Source organism: Passer domesticus, chromosome 5 (genome assembly GCF_036417665.1).
Source record: "Passer domesticus isolate bPasDom1 chromosome 5, bPasDom1.hap1, whole genome shotgun sequence".
Classification (NCBI taxonomy): Eukaryota; Metazoa; Chordata; class Aves; order Passeriformes; family Passeridae; genus Passer; species Passer domesticus.
In genome coordinates this window covers 77,058,732-77,075,975 of record NC_087478.1, presented here as the reverse complement: position 1 = coordinate 77,075,975, position 17,244 = coordinate 77,058,732, and the positions used below count along the sequence as shown (strand labels likewise).

At 41.4% G+C, this 17,244-nt stretch overlaps 1 protein-coding gene across 17 annotated transcripts in view; it reads right to left on the bottom strand.

The window, feature by feature from the left end:
- Positions 1–17,244, bottom strand: part of WNK1 (WNK lysine deficient protein kinase 1) — a 98,282-nt gene that overhangs the window by 26,031 nt on the left and 55,007 nt on the right. For 8 of the 17 annotated variants that reach the window (XM_064421224.1, XM_064421226.1, XM_064421225.1 and 5 more), the window contains 12 exons: positions 16,404–16,623; positions 15,857–16,193; positions 14,613–14,797; positions 11,279–11,536; positions 8,297–9,517; positions 5,815–5,886; positions 5,040–5,189; positions 3,517–3,990; positions 2,222–2,503; positions 1,447–1,535; positions 731–893; positions 308–424 (listed from right to left, as the gene is read on the bottom strand). In XM_064421224.1, coding sequence (XP_064277294.1) covers positions 308–424; positions 731–893; positions 1,447–1,535; positions 2,222–2,503; positions 3,517–3,990; positions 5,040–5,189; positions 5,815–5,886; positions 8,297–9,517; positions 11,279–11,536; positions 14,613–14,797; positions 15,857–16,193; positions 16,404–16,623 — 3,568 coding nt within the window. The remainder of the gene's footprint in view (positions 1–307; positions 425–730; positions 894–1,446; positions 1,536–2,221; positions 2,504–3,516; positions 3,991–5,039; positions 5,190–5,814; positions 5,887–8,296; positions 9,518–11,278; positions 11,537–14,612; positions 14,798–15,856; positions 16,194–16,403; positions 16,624–17,244) is intronic. The other 9 variants (XM_064421232.1, XM_064421237.1, XM_064421235.1 and 6 more) reach the window with 5 other exon arrangements.

Sequence of the window (17,244 nt, the reverse complement as noted above, 5' to 3'; positions counted from 1 at the left end):
GTGTCTCTGTAGGACAAAATGGTCAGATTGAAAAAAAAACCAAAAACAACCAACCAACAAAACAGAAACAGTTTTTTCACTTGATAAAAACCTCAATTCTAAGGTAAAAAGTGACACAAATTTTCATGTGACTTGTGCATGCAACATTAATTAATAACCAGACTGCTAAACTACTCTGTGCCAAATTTCTAGCTGTGGTTGTGTGCCAATAAGGTGAACATACACCATGCTACATGGGAGACCAATTCCAAACCATAAACAAAAAAATACAACTGACTTGAGTCTCCATCTCTAAAATACATCTTACCATAATTGTAGCTATTTCCTCAGGGTTATCACCATCCAAATCAAATTTGAAAGTAACCATTTTCCGATTGTGTGTCTCCAGCTGGCATTCCACTACCCGATCACCTTTGTTGGAAACCTAAAACAAAGAAAATAATACCTCAAACCAAAAGCACAAGAACCTAAGTTCATTGAGAAAAACTAACCGTACTGGTACAATACAAACATGTTCCATCTTTCCAGTCTAATAAATGGTGCCATGATTTTTGTCTGAGGATACATCGAATATTCTGGAACAGTCTGTGTAACCATTGGTAGCCTAGCAGGTCAGCTTTACCATATGTAATGCTCCAAAAAGCTCTTCATAGATGACATTTGGAATGCTAGTAGAGGCTTAAAAACTCATCATTATTACTGAACTGTCCCTAAAATAAAAAATACTCACGTTTAGAATTCTCAGTTTTGGCCTAGAAGTCTTCTCGTGGCGAGAGCGGCTGCGGACAGACCTCCGCATGTGACGCTTCGTTGTCCTCCCCTCGTGCCTTCCACTCGAAGCTGGGACATTCTCGTTGCCATCACTCAATCCTGAAGCAACATCAGAGTGTGCACTAGAAAGAAAAGGCAACTTCCTGTTAGCTTCCATGCATTCCATAACTGCAACTACACTCTAACCAACCACATGATATTCTGTTCTGGGAAGTGGCAGATGTGTGTTAATCATCGAGTAGAGGAAAAGAGTCCTGTCAACACTTCAGGTTGCTTAAATAGAAATTCTAACTGTAATTATTTTGCTACACCTCTTGAAAGCTGAGTTGTACAAATCTATCTTGTGTTTTTATGCTATTTGGAGTTTGAATTCTGCTTAAGTGCCAAAAGGACAATAAACCTGTCACTTATGATCCATTTGACATGACAAATAAAAAAGTTAATCACTACACACAACCTTACTTATTCCCTCCATAAAATACTCCACATAGCATGATCTACCCTTCTGATGGTGTTTTTCCTCTAGGAACTTTAGTTATTCTCATCCTCAAGAACATTCCCAGTAAAAAAAAAAAAAATTACTCCTGGTAAAAAAATATATCTAAAGATTATCCATGGAAGTATAATCAACACATGACATTGAAACTGAGTTTGGTGAAAAGAAGCAGTGCTCACCTATCCATAGAAGAAGCCAAAGGGGTAGACTGAGCAGGCTGTGTTGCTGGAAGAGTCTCTGAAGCAGTCTGTGAGACACCCTGAGTACCCTATGGATAGAAACCTACAATCAAGAACCCCCCCTAAAAAGTACAATTCCTCTTCAAGCAACCCAGTAGTCTTCAGTGTTTCCTCCCAAACCAGTTGTAAAGCTGAAAGCTCTGCCTTTTTAGAAGTTTAAACAGCTGGCATTTAGGACAGCTTTAGTTTACAAAATACTCTAGAGCAACTGCAGTGAAGCAAAATGTCATCTGAGGAGGGGTGAGGAGAGGAAACCAGCCACACATCCTTTCTACTGCCACATGTCACTACAGCTGGCCATGCAGTCACAGTTTTACTAACAGAATGTGCAAAAGGCAAGCCAATGCAGAACACAGAGACAATTCCAATTCTCCCTGCAAGAACCACGCTGCAGGGAATAGGCATAATGACAGATTCTCAAAGGCTATTGACTGCAGCTTGTCTTTGATATGGCAAAAATGTTCTACAGTACTAGCAAGAAGTGAAGTGTTTTACTGCTTTTTGCCTGCAGGATGCACACTCACTTCCCAACAGAACAACCAGTGGCAACAAGGTCCCCACATTGGCATGACATTCTGCTGTAAGAAAAAGGTAATTCGAAATATTAACTTCCAACTGAAGACAAGCACAGAAGGGATTAGTTCCCCACAGAGATACACTGTTGCAGGAGTCAAACATCCAAAATCCATTGTTACATTATTTTCCATATATTTACCTCCACAACTGCCTGCTGTGAGGAGGCAGATGAGGCCTGTTGTGCTAAACTCACAGGAGGCTGGGGCACCTGAGCCTGTCCTCCCAGGCTGCCCATGGAAACTAAAACATTCTGCTCCCCATACGGCTGCACAACAGGAGCAAGGTACCCTGACTGGGCCATTGCATCTGTGGGCAAGGGAGGGGACAGCACAGCAGAAGGAATACTGGCAGAGGCCACGGCCGAGGAAGGTGCAACGTTTGAGTCCCCTGGGTACTGCGGTGTCAGCCGGGATGGGAAGCCCTGTAACAGAAATGAGGGAACCAAGTCAGTGAATGGCAGAGCTAATTAGGAAACAAGACAGTAATTAAAAAAAATATCAGCTCCAGGGACATGTTCCAACCGTTTGTACTTGTTCAAGCACTCCCAAAATCTTCCCAAAGAAGTGGAGCAAACTGGTCATGCAGCCAACATGTAAGTCACCACGCCCAAACAAGCAAATTCCCACTCACAGTCCCAAATCTTAGGCAAAACAATCCTCATCTCCCAACTCTCACAGCTGCCTATATAGCTTAAGATTTTAAAGCCTGAGATTACAAATGAGCTTGAAGAATTTTCAGGCTGAACAACTACAGCTCAGATGTTATACAACTGCTGCCGATTCTTGAGATTAAATAGCAAAAACACTCTTGTGTTTTTCCTGTCCTCTCGTAATGAGCTGACCCAGAAACAAGGAACACTTCAGTCATTATTCAGGTTGCCACTTTTACAGTGAGTGACCACAAAGTTGCTGAAGCAGTCTGTGCCCACCAGTCCAGCAGTTCACAACCAGCATCAGGTACTTACGTCACATCCAAGATCCATGCTGCCTGACTGATTTCTGTGAATTCCCTGTCCCACCCCTTCCCAGACTTGGAATGAAATACTGATATTGTTGAATATGCTGCCATTGATTTTCTTTCCAACACACATGTCTTGTTTTTAAAGTTACAATTTCTTATCTTCTTTTTCCCCAAGCTGATAGATCTCATGAATATGTAGCTGTCCTGTCTCACACGGTGGTTGAACAAAGACATGATTCTGTCATTTTAGATAAATTCCAATGCCAAATAAAAAATTCAAAACCCATGGTTGTCCAAGGACTTTTTTTCTTCTCTCCCCTTTAAAATGGTTCTTTACCACACAACAGAGTTTAGTCTAGTGGCTTAATGGCTCTCATGTGAGACGTGAGCTGGCCAGGGCACACAGCTCAGATCTGGTACCTTAGAGGAACGGGCAAAAATGCGGAGAAGAGGTCTGCTGGCTTGCAACAATACCTGGTAAAGAGCATCTCCAGCAGGAAGCGAAGCTTCAGCAGCTTGTCCAATGCTGACTGGCAATCCCACGGCCTGGACAGGCGGCTGCAGGAGCTGAGGGAGAACCTGGCTGGGCAGCTGAGCCAAAGGCTGCATCAGTGTGGGAAGCTGGCTAGGGACAACGCTTGGTCCTACAGGAACGGCAGCTGCCGCTGCAGACGTGGCCAGTGTGAGCAGTGGCTGATTCATGCCAGCTGCCATTGAAATGGGCAGCGACTGGAAACCTGGCTGAGCCACTGTCACATGAGGAGCTGCTACAGGCAACTGAGACACTGGGAACTGGGGAACCACGGAAGTTGGCAAGGCCTGTCCCATGGGTAGAAAATGAGAGCCAATGGGGACTGATGGGGCAACTGAAGGCTGAGGGAGAGAAGATGCTGCAACAGGTAATTGAGGCTCGCCTTGGATGATCGACACTGGTTGGGAAACAGGAAGCTGGGGAGGTAAAGAAAATAGAGATAGATTTTTTTTTTAAGCAGGGTTGCGGAAAGCAGAGTTTTACACATTAGTCAAAGAAAGCATTATTCAAGTTACAGCACTCTGTTAAAGTGGCTGGGGAGCACAGTTGGCAGAGCGGCTGCAAGGCTGGCTGGAGTTCCAAACAGTCCTCACTTTGCAACACTTCCCTTGAAGGGCTCAACAGGCTCTTGAAACAGACACCCACAGAGGGTGAAAGAGCAACATTTGAATACCTTGAAGCACTGATTTTTGCATAAACAGAATCAAATTCTCCTCAACTCTGTCCCCAGACCCAAGCCTGCCTTCTTACACAGCAAAGAAGTGCAAATCCTACAACAAATCTGTCGGCTTTGAGTATGGGGACTAAAGCAAAGGAGAATTAAAATCCACTGTGCCAGCATTCAGAGAATGGCAGGGAATATGTCAATTAAAGCCAGCAAACGATGCAACTGGAAAGGCAGTTTAGATGAACAAGCAACAAAACAATAATTTTAAAAACAAAATTGCGGCTCACACATTCAACAGAGATATGAGCCAAAACGAAGCAATATTCAGTAACAGAAGCTTCTTGATCAGGTAGTAAAGGAGAAGAGCTGAGTAAGAAAGATGACAGCATGAAGAAAGGAGTCCTACAGCTCACTACCTAAATAAGTGAGTATGTTTTAGACATGTAATGGTGCAGAAGATAGACAGTGGATGGGAAACAGAGAAATGACAAGTTCCTGAAGATCTGTTCACAATACACCATTCATCAATATGCTTCCTGATATTTTTGACAATTTAAAGATCTTTGTGCATGGAAGTGCTCTCCTTCCCTCAAATTACTCACGACTGCCATGTGTAAAAGAGTTTCCCACACATTTTCAACAAAATTGACAGTTATAGTACAATAAGAATACTCTTGTTTGGATGAATGTTTTGAAACCATTAGGAAAGATGACAAAAGTGAAAGCAGCAGTATATTGAATCTACCAGCTATAAAGAAGGAAAAAAAAATATCTTCTGCTAGAAAGAATTTTGTTTACCTGTGTCCCAGCTGCTGCCTGAGGCATTGGCATGATCTGTGAAGTTTGAGTTTGAGAGACAGTTTGTGCAGGAGTGGTGCTGGCAGAAACTGAGGGCTGCTGCAGCTGGTATTGCCCAGGCTGTTGGGAAGAGGCTGGCTGCTGTGCACTCTGTAGCAGGAAAAAGAGGAAGAAGCTGTGTTACCCCACAACAGAGTTGTTTTGTTTTTTTAAAGCATATCCTACTTAAATTCTGCTTTTTACTCTCTAAGTGATATCATTAGATCTTCAGAATATGCCATGTCAGTAAAGCTAACAATTACTTATTAGCATTACTAATACAATTCTATTATTGACACCACATCGTGCAAGGGAACTCTTTCACCTGAGAAACCAAGAATGAAGATTCTATAAAGGAAGACAAGGCAGTTAAGAGAAGCGAATATTGCAGATCAGATTTCCAGTTAGAAGAAATCATGAGAATTACGTTTGCCTGTCTAGACAGTCTAATCTGCAAGTCCTGACATTTGTCCCCTTGAACAGGACCACCACTGCAAGCTCAGGTGGAAGTTGGGGAAGACAGGCATGGGAAAACAAGCATTAACATGATTTTTTAAATAAATCTCAGAAAGTCAATGTTATCTCATAGCATGTTAGACTGGGTGAGAACCAAAGGATTCCTTTGCTGCCAAACTATGGGTCAAATGGCAACAGAGGTAGACAATTGCTCTTAAAGAGTCATCAAAATTCTATACTATGAGTATTTTACTCCTGTGTTCAGGAAGTGTGATCCTACCTGCTGAGTGTGTTGAGTAGGCTGGGATGGTACCGCAGCACTGCTTGAGGCTGGCTGGCCTTGCACCTGTGTCTGGAGGGAAAAAAAAGAGAATCAGCTGAGAAAAACTCCATGGTTTCTGCTGCAGGCAGTTAAAATCATTTCTGCCTGGAATCATCTGGTTGGAATAGGTTTCTAGCTTGTCCTTTTGGACAAGCAGACCTTCTGGCTAAATTCCATTATGACAACCAGAACAAAGCAGAGCAATCTGGAGGAGTTCTGAATGTCTTTTAAGTCTTGCAAAATAACTGACACAGAAGGACTCTGCAACCCACATGCCCCTCAACATGAGACAGATCAGCCTACCAGCTTCTTCTTCCACTGGTGATGCTTTAAGAGCAGGATGCCTTGGTATGGTAACTGGAAATAGATGCATTAAGTTTTACCTTTACATGTGTTCCAAACACAGACAGGTGGGGCAATAAAAGAAGGCTACATGGAAATAAAACTATCCATAAAAAATCCAAGCAAGAAGATATACAGAATTCTAGACCAATTACAAAGTACCCAGTATACATAAATGTCATGAGTTTCCTTTGAGAGGCATGTCAAAACACAGGCCAGAGTCACTACCATTCAAAGGCTACCAAGAATTGGATATGGAGGAATATGAGGGTTAACACTCTAGCTAAGACAGAATTTTTGAGCAAGCAACGAAAAAAATGGATGAGTGGCATACAAATGAATGTGGAAGATGCATAGGAAAATGGAGTGGACATCCATTACTATTTTTGTGGCTGAATTTTTTTAATCAGATCCCAGGATCTGCATTATTGTTTTTGTGACAACTGTATTTCTTTATCAGCTCCTGGGAGAGAACTAGACAAAGACCTCCAGATGAGTTGCCTGAGCATGCACCACTTGGGTGAACTGCCTTTGTAAGAAGCACATCTGGTGCATATGTATCATACCAGAAATATCTATGAAAATTTCTTAATGCTGTGATCATTCAGCTTGCAGAGGCTCATTAGGAACATGTCTGTTAAAATTCCATACTTTTCCAATTATGGAAGCTTTGGGGAAAGCAGACTACCAATGAAGAGAACCATTTTTTTCTTTGCTGTTTTAGAAGCTTCAGGCTGGGATCCACACATGTGCTATGCCCCACTGCTGTAACATGTGTTCACATTGACTCAGTTTGGGTTTCAAATTCTAATTTTCTAATGAATTAGGTAAAAGATCCCAGAACTTATATTCTGCAAAAGAAGTGACCTCTTTTTTTTGTTTTCCAAATGTATTTTATATCCATCAGAATTTAACTCCTGAGTTTAACAAAGGTTTATGGAGAAAAAAGTTTTCAAAGTTCTTGAGTAGGAGATTCATTCTACAAATTCTACAGCACAGCAATTGCTACCTATTAGACTAGTGATGAAAGCTGCTCCAGCTTTACTAAAACACCTTTAATATCCCCTACAGAAAGCCTTAAATATTTAGTTCTTGAACTAAACACACAGAGCAAAATGATTCTGCTTCATACAAATCCCGAAGTTGCTAACACTCCAGCAACTAAAATGTCAAAGCCCCTAATTCCAAGGACAAAAGAGGTAAGAGAGAAGTCTACTTAAAGTAAATCCTCTCTTTTCACAGAAAGTTATGAGACTTCAGACTAGGAGTGCAGACACAATGTATATAGACACACACCTCACAGTGTACAGAAAAGTGACCATTGCAAATGCAGATACCACATGTGCTGATAAAACACACATCTCCAAACTAAGCCTCAGGCCTCAAATTTTGCTATTTAAAAGGACACCACATAAGGCTTATAGTGTGGCAATACCAACTAGCAACAGTTGTTTGTGCCATTAATTAAACTACTCAGCCTGTTTAGCTTCTTCAAATACTTCAACAAATACATTTCCAAATCCATGTACACATACATAACACAGCTCCTTCCATTCCTCTCTTCCCACTTTCTTTCCCCAAGTCTAGAAAAAGCTCTTGCATTTTGGACAGTCACCAAAAGCACCTTGTTGTCTAATGAAACATTATTTGTATGAAAGTTCAACCTCAAGCAACACATTCAAATGGCTAAAGAGCACCAAGAGAAACACAAAGCAAGTTGTACTACCACTGCTGATTCTAAGAGTGGAGAAGATACATTTCATTAAAACCACTGTTTAAAAGCCAATTTGGTACTCCAGCAATCTCTCACCAAAAGAACAGCTAGTCCCAGGAGGAACACTGACCATTTTTTACTTTAACACAAAAAAGCCCTACCAATATTTCAGCCAAATCTGAACACACACCAGATGGTTGCTAATGCCTCATTATTTCATAGCAACCTGGTTAAGTTAAAGAGATCCTAGTACAGACTTGGTGGAAAGACACCCCCATGAATGCTAATTCTTAGAACCACACGGAGCAGGTCTAAAAGCAAGGCTTCCCTTTTAGTATGACTTATAAAAAGCAGTGGAATTGTGGAAGGGTTTGCTCCTGTAACCTGAGGATAGGATGCAGGTGGTCCTGATGAAAGCGAGGTGGACAAGGCCTGCTGAGTTGAGGCTCCCTGGGGGAAGCAGATGAAGAGCTGCGACTCCTGCAACACCTTCTGAGGCAGCTGAACAATGGGCAATGAGAAGTCTGAACCAAAAGCAGAAGATGATCCCCCTGTAGGGGGAGGAGACTGGAAATCACCAGTGTCAGAGGAAGTCAGCTGTGAGGAATCACTGGAGTATTCTGGGCTTCCTTCTGGCCAGCTGCGCCTGGCAGGGCCCCCTCTGGGACCCGCTACCCCAGCACCAAGATAGTTACACTGCTCTTCTGTCACGGGCTGAAGCCGACCGTGCGACCCTATGCCTTGGGTGCACTCCTCATGGCTGGTCTCCACGGAGCCCCGGCGACTCCTGTAGGCCCGCGGGGGCAAAGCTGCCCCTTCTGCCGCAGCAGAGCTCGGCGTGTGCACATGGAACTCAAAGACACAGCTCGCCCTGCCGTCAGCGCTGTGAGAGAGCACAGCCGGGGCCGAGTGCGGAACAAACACCTGGTGGAACGTCAGCTGAGCTGGCTCTGCACTCAGGGGAGCTGAAACACTGGATAATGGAGAAAGGGGACCCATCCCAGAATCCAGCCTCAGGCTCTGAACGGGTCTTGCCAGATATGTTTGCCCCGATTGCAAGTCGAACACAGAGCTTTGTGGAGGACCACCTTGCCCATGGTTTGACTCAGAGACCTGCTTCAAATGCTGTTCAGTCACGTGAGAGTTATAAGCTACTTGATCATACTGCTCCGATACCTGTGATGGATAGTGCATGCCCACCAAATATACAGCTTCTGGATGCATCCTGTAGTGAGCATCCTCTGGAGGTGTTGGTCCAGATCTATAGTCACTGTGGACAGGAGCTTGCTCAAACACGGGATTAACTTGCACATGCAGAGGCTCTCCAGCGACTCTCTGAGCTGCTGTGCCCAGCATAACAAATGCCTCTGGAGTCCAATTGGTGGGACTACCACCAGGTGGAACTAAACTCTGGCCAGTCTTCAGCAATGGCTGGAAGTGGCAAGTTTGGGCTTCCAAAAATGAAGTGCTCTTGCGCCGCTGAGCAATTGCCACCTTCGGCGGGCAGACAGGTGGTGGTGAGAAAGACACCGGCCGTTCATGAACGGTTGGGAAAAATATCTGTGAATCTGGGAACGGTGGTGTTCCCCCACGAGGATGCTGAGGCTGTATTGACATGAACAAGACAGGTAATTCATACATTAAAAGTGAAAGCACATCAACATGCACAGTTCACTAGGCAGTTCTGTGAAGTAACTTTATAGAATTTATACTCAATTCATGGTCAAAAACATACAGTACTTAGGAAATTTAGGTGAGTTGTAAATATCCATTAAATACATCCATGGCAGGCAGAGCTACAATTGGGAACATTTGCTGGTGTTAGAGCTGCTTTTCCAGTTCAATTCCAATAGTTCACAAAAAGAAACCAATTTTGCTCCTGACAATGGAATGAGAGTTATAGTCATGGCCTATCCATTGTGATCAGTGCTTGAAATCCAATCAAACCCCTGAGGTCACTGCCATATGTGGAATATGAAATTCAGAACTTGAGAACAGCAACAATGCAGAGCCTCTAATCTGCACTCAGAAGATGACATTAGATGTTAGTATTTTCCAATACAAAAACCACAGTACTAGTGTCCTGTATGCTATCAAAAAAGCCAAAAGGAAATGTTTTGTAAGACAAAATATCATTAAAGTTTATTAAATTAATAATAACTTGATTAAAATAACCATAATTATAATTTAAAAATATAATTTAGTATCATATTTTGTAAGACAAAAACATCATTTAATCACTTATGATCATACCTTTTCATATAAAAAAATTAGCATTCATTGAAACAAACTTAACTCTTGCCTGGACAGTAAAACATTCATAGGTTTAATAACAGCACAGTCCTCAGGCAATTCCACTCCATCTGAGGTAATACTTCAGAGGAGGCTCATTTTATTTAAGAGTTGTAGGGAATATTTCACTAAAGAGAGTTCTATGCAAGAACATCAAACAATTTAGTAATTTTGCATCTTTTCATCTCTGCCTGTAGTATGTCCAGAGACAATATATTCTCTTCCCTAATAGAAAAAAAAATTGCAGGAGCCAGTAGTAAGTATACTGTTCAAGACAAATGGCATTTATGAGTTTTTCAAGTTGCTGTTTCCCCATTGTTTACTCTCTCCCCAGCCTCTTTTGTCCAGAAAAGCAGCAGCAAATTTCCCTACCGACCAACACTAATGAGAAGGTCCCACAGATGAAGTACCTTTCCTAGATTCTAAACCTGCTTCCAATAACTTCATTTACACAGAAATGCTTCTCAAAATTTATCTTGTGTAAACTGAAGCTTAGAATGGAAAAGAATCTACCTCCTTTATTGCACATTATCTCTGCATCTGACTTTCTAAGAAATATGAAACTACTGCTCCTTCCCATTGAGAAGCAGCTGAAGTGGCATTTCTGATAAGAATTTACAAAAAATACCTCAAAAGTATTCATACTGTAAATATCTAATATTTCTATCACAGCTAGTCAAAGCTTTAAGAACAAGCAGCCAGAGCAATCAGGCTTTAAAAGCTTGTTATTTTGTGAAGGGTTTAATTAACATTCAGTGTTTACTAAGAAGTTGAAAAATAAAAGTCTTCTGACTTTGGGTATTAAGAACTAGTCTTCCCTTTACCTTCTGTGGTACAGCTGTGTAATTTACATTTATACTGTCCTAAAAGATAAGATACAAGCAGTCAGCCACTGTTTGATAATGTTTACCAGTACTGCTTCATAGAAATAAACAAAATTAACAAAATCAACATTCCAGCAGCACAGTATAAGGAATTGACTTTTCAATTTCTCCCTTTAGAAATGCCCAGAGGCCAGGATGTATTTAATGATAACTTATCTTACTGTGCCAGGAGGCAAATGGTAACACATACAGGACTGACAGAGAGGGAGGGCAGGCTGGAGCGTCGATGCTTGCGTGGAGAGGCAGAGTGCATGGGCAGGACACTTTCCAGGGCTTTAGAAAGCTTTTCTGCAAAGGTTTCTTCAGGGACAGTCCGAAGGTAGAAAGGAGAAAGAGGTGCAGACAGCGCTGGTGGTGGGGTGCAAGGAGCACTGAGAGGGATGCAGGACATACAGGGAAGAGCAGGAAGGTGGGGGACACAAACTGACATGCTACGACCACGTTGAGGCTAAAGGAGGAAAACAAAAGTTAAGAATTGAACACTTAAAAAAAATAACAAAACCAGCAAAAACTATAATGAGGTAGAAAAGAAATGAAGACACACAATGGAAGGCCCAATATTGACTAATATGTGGTACCACAAGATATGAGAATGTTGAATGAATGCCAAGACACACTGGGAACAGGCTGTGTGCACCTCTGAGGAGCTGAATTTGCCTTGGGTCACTGAGCAGGTGGAAAGCTCCCTAGAACCCTCCTGAGAAACACACGGAAGGCACATCAGAGAATATTTTCTCAGGCCACAAGACACAGCCCATAGTGTGTGTGTGCTCAAAGCACCTGGTAGTCTGACAAATAAACTTAGATACTAATGAGCTTTCAGGCACTGATTAGTCTTTAGAGTGAATGTGTGCTTACAGGTGTCATCCAGTTCTTCTACTGGAGCAGTCCCTCTGCCCAAATTATGAACTAAATGTAGGCAGCTGGCTCTTTATTAACTGAAACATTACCATAAAAATTTAAACCTTACACCTTCTACAACATGAGATGTGGAAAAAAATTAATTTCATCTGTGGAAAATTCTGAAAAAAAGCACCTTCCAGATGCTGGGCCAATAAAACATCTGGATTTTGTAATTTTGCCATGATCCAGAAGGCCACAGGTCAAAAATCAATCAAATCAGAAGAAACAGAATAAGGTTTTGAGGTGGGATTTGCATTTTTTGGATCACGGGCTTCCTTTATTGGTTTGGGGTTTTTTTGTTTTGTTTTTTTGGGTTTTTTTGGGGTTTTTTTGGGTTTGTTTTTTTTTTTTTTTTTTTTGTTGGTTCTTTTTTAATGGGGGAGTGTATTGTGTTTTGCTGTGGGTTTTTTAAGTTAATGGAAATATTATATTTTTTAAGAGGCAGTATATGCTTCTTATGGAAGGTAATTCACAATATCTTAAATGAAATAAAATGAAATAAAGACCTCCAGAGAGAAAACAACAAGATATTCAGTGGAGATTACATTTTCAAGATTTATGTTGTGAGAAATCTTGCGAAATTGCTTAAAAATTTGGGAGAGAGGTAGAAAAGAACTCAAATTGTTCACTAAGTACATCTTCATCTATTCCAAGGCAGGAGTAGCTATACATCATTCCTGACTCCAATTTATCTGAATAGCTCAGAAACATCTGCACTGACAGAAACTACAATACTTATCTATCTTTGCTGAGTATTAAATAAACCCCTTCCCAAACAATAATTCCATGCTGCAGTTTAGGCTTATCATGCCTTATTCTGTCTAACAACAATGTTGTGATCTGATCAGCCTCTCCTTATTTCATAGCAGCCTTTTACAGCTTCCTCTCTCCTCAAGCTTATCTTGTAGACTCAATTATTTCAGTCTTCCCACATAAACCACTTTTTTGTATTTATCCTGGGTTTTTTTAAACACCCTTCTCTGATTTTTCTCCCAAGCCACCCTCCAGTTCACTCAACCAAGGTGTCCAGGATAGACTTACCAATAGCCAAAAGCAGAACTACTATTTCATATAATGGGATGTTTGCCTTTTTCATGACAGCATGATGTTTTTGACCATGTCCAGCTTGTGGTCCAATGTAATCCCTGACTTTTTTAAAATTTATTTTGCAAAATGGCTGCCTAGCCAGTGGTTATTCATTATGTACTTGTGTAGCTGATTATTCCAGTTTAAGCACCAACCTTGTTCTTGTCCTGATCAAATTGAATTCTGTGATTCTTTTTAAGGCCATTTCTTCAGTTGTCAAGGTAATTTCAACCTGTCAGCCCCTTTCCAACAAAGGGTTAGCAGTCCCTGCAGTCTGCCAGCCTCCTGGTACCACTGTTGTCATCATCACACAGCATTGAGAACATTTTTGCAGCAAACTATGCAGCTTAGCTATTCCTTTATCACGTGCTTGTTCTCCCTCCTCCTCCCAAAAGATTCTGGTCTTTCAACCTGGAAGCCATCCCAAGAGAGTGACATGGCTTCTGGCCCAGTATGTGCCCACACTCCAAAATATGGCTTTGCAGAAGAGCAGCTTATTTAGAGGGATTAAGAACTCATCATCAAGGACTAACAGTACCACACACCTCAGGTTAAGTGTCTTTGAAAAAGATGGAGATGCCTTGATTGTGGGTGATAGCAGCTTGTTTGCCAAAATCCTAGTTACACCAGTGATCCTGTAATAAAGCCTACAACCACAGGTACCAGAAGAAGGGAGGACCTTCAATCTTAAGTGTCACATCTCCTTTATGGTGTTACTACATTATACCATAACGTCTGCCTCAATCTTGGATTTTTATTTGTGTAAAAAACAAATGACAAGGGAACCACTGAAGACAATATAAAAGCAGCAGAAGTTCTACTCCAGAATTAGAATAGATTTCTGCATACTCTCTTACTCAGATCTAAAAACATACCAAGGAAAAAACATACCAAAATAAAAGGGCAACACAAATGAACATAGTAGGAAAAGTATTTGTGCCCAGTGCAGACTTTCCAGGGAAAAGGAATACACATGATGAGCAAATCAACACAAGCTAGAAATAAAACTGGGAACAAGGATGTGGGGTCTTTTCAGTCTGGAGTTCTCACATGCAACATTCTGTAACAGTTAAAAAGAGTCTTACCTGCAATATCTGTAATCAAAGGCTCACAGAACACACACAACAATTTCATACAGTGGCTTCAATTACTCTAATCCCCCTGGCAACTTCATATACACATACACACACCACCTTCCCAAGCAAAATTAAATGCTTATTTTCAAGAGGTAGTCTTGTTCTCAGGATGTTAATTCCACTCACAAAAATGACTAACCCATTATTCTGCTGAACTGCAGCCAAGATTAAATAAAAGCTTTAAAGGCAAAGACGCTCTTGCACTTTCCCCTCCTCTAAAATCAGTCATCTTGCAGAAAAAAAAAAAAAAATCCCCCGAACTCCTCCCATGCAGAATCTGTATCCTATGCAAAACAAAACACACGTGGAAGATGGCCTGGCAGATTTCCTCTCACCTTCCACCAGACACACAAAACCAAGCAATTGCATGCATCTGCAGTGCTTTAAGGTCTGGCTTACCGCTGCAGGTGGCTGAAAACCTCCATGCTGCTGGGACTGCACTTGGCCAACTGAAGCTGGGTATCCCTGGACTCCAGTGCTTGAGACTGACTGGTCATGCTGGGAACCATAGGACACAGCCTGCTGACTGCTCACAGATTCAGTGTACACAGATGACCCCTGGCCACTGTCAACTGTTCCATCCGCTGCAAAAGTTAAGGATAAAAATCTGCATTTCAAGAAAAATTTCAAAGATCCTGTAAATGATCAAATATTAAATTGATTTTTGTGCCATGTCATGTGGACCTTTATTAGCATTTTACCTCTTGTAATATTTAAACTGATTTTAAGATCTTTTTCCTCCATTACGCCTTCCCCTAAAACCCTGAAAAAATTACTAATTTCAGGAGTTCTTTGGGAACATACTTAAGAATAAACTGTATTTCCTACAAAAGGCTAAACTAGAAAAAGAAACCTAAATTCCACATTGTTATGAATGCTCTTTCAGGAGTTATTAATCATTATTTTTATTTAACTTTACACAGATATTTAAAACAGTTGTGTTGTGCTGGCTGGCAGATGCACCATGTAGGCACAGTAGTGAACTAGGCATAACAGCCAATTTAAAATCCTGGCTATCTAATGAGCAGGCAGTAATTTGCTTTTTAACTTCATCATTCTAATACAGAAACTGACACCTTCCATCATAATTCAAATACTGCTTCAAATGCTGGGATGGCAGAAGAAGTAAAGATAGGATTATAAATTCATTTTTTTGTGTACAGTACGTAAAACAGAAAATTAAGACTTTTCAGAAAGGAAATTATGAGCTGAACTACTTGTAGATTAATCTCATTTCCACTTTAAAAGTTGACAAGGATTCAAAATAAGTGGGTTTAATAGCCTGATCTGCACTGGTGCAGGAGCACACAGCCTTCTGCAGGCCACAATACACTGCACCTGTAGGAGGGCAGCAAAACCAAGGGCACATGTTCATGCTTTAGGTGCCCCAGTTCATTCTGCCTTGAAACAAAGAGAAACCATTTTGTGCTAAGACGCTGGGCTGTGAATTGTGCCAAGCCTTGGCTCAGCTAAGCCACAGGAATGCATCTTATGCTGCTGTGCTGGCCTACTGTTCTTCAGCAGCAGCAATGGTAGACAATATCATCTGAGGGCATTTACTGCTATACCCACCAAAAACATAAAACTAATGGGAGGAACTGCGTAAGTGCAAGAGTTCCTAAGAAACTAACTGAGGCACTTACAAAGAACAGATATACTGGGTTGCTGGAACTGCAGCTGTTGGTGTTGATCAGCTTCTGGCTCTTCAGGCTCCACTTGTGTAGAAACCGACGCTGAAGCAGCAGGGACAGGAGTAGTACCAGTGACAGACTGGGGATGTTTTGACCCTGCATGGGAAGCACTTGATGGCTGCTGCTGCTCCAGCTGCTGCTTCTGACTACCTTCTTCCTGAAGTATGTTCTCCTGTTCTTCTTGCACCGACTGGCGCTGCTCTCGCTTGCGCTTAATCAAAGATACCCTGTCCTTGATAGCCTTCGCCATGGTCTTGTGATCCCCTTCACAGACATAGCCAGACTCCACCTGAAGGAGGAGACATTCACAGAATTCACACTGCCACAGACAGCCCCTGTCCCAGTGCTGCAACAAAGCTCTTTCTGGCACTAATCATCTACACTCTTATGAACCCGTTTATTTCCAGACAGTAACAGCAAAAGCAGAGGCTGACAGACCACATTCCACTGCCACAGAACAGCACTGCTTCCAGAGCTCTGTCAGACCACCAGCACTTACCATTTCCTGTGCCACATCCTCTGGGACATCTCTTTCCAAATCAAATGAAAACTCAATTGCCTCATTATCTTTGTATTTGCCCTTGAGCTTTTTGATGTCTTCAATTCGGAGCCAGAGTTTAATGGCAATTTTTTCTCCATCATCTTCCTCTGCAAGTTCTACCCGTACTCCAGTCTCTTCTTGGAAGAAAGCATGATTCAAAAGGTCCTTAATAGCATATCTAGATATTGGGAAAGAACGTAGAAAGCACATTCAGCTGTCAGGATTTCATAAAATACTAAGGAATAACCTTGCCAGATGCTCCCCTGATTTATTCTCTAAGTTTTATGCTGTTTTGAACCACCTTATGTGCATTCTGTTGGGTGTAATTAGAAGCTTTGTCCTGAAGGTACAAAAGAGATTTACAAACACATTATTAACAATCATAGTTAACAGCTTAAACTAAATGGCAAAAAATAAGTGATGTGCAACAACAAAATTAACTTCAAATGAGAAAAGAATACTAAATTGTTTAAAAACAAGAAAAAGAACTGAAACTAAAAATACACAGCAACACCATCAGATGTAAAACTTCAAGAGTTAATAAAATGGGATGAATAAACATCCATGAACAAAACCAGCTCTGAACAGAATAGAAGGCAGCTAAAGGGTGAACAAAAGCTGAAACAGTCTGACATTCAGTAAGGAACAACCATGTAAAAGCAGAAAACAAAACAAATCCCACAAATAAGCCATCAGCACAGTTACAGATTTCCTGTAATGGTATAAATTAAGCACCTGAAGTAGAAGTCATCTTGCAGAAAATACGGATAAAAATGAGCAGCAGCAATTTAAAACTTGG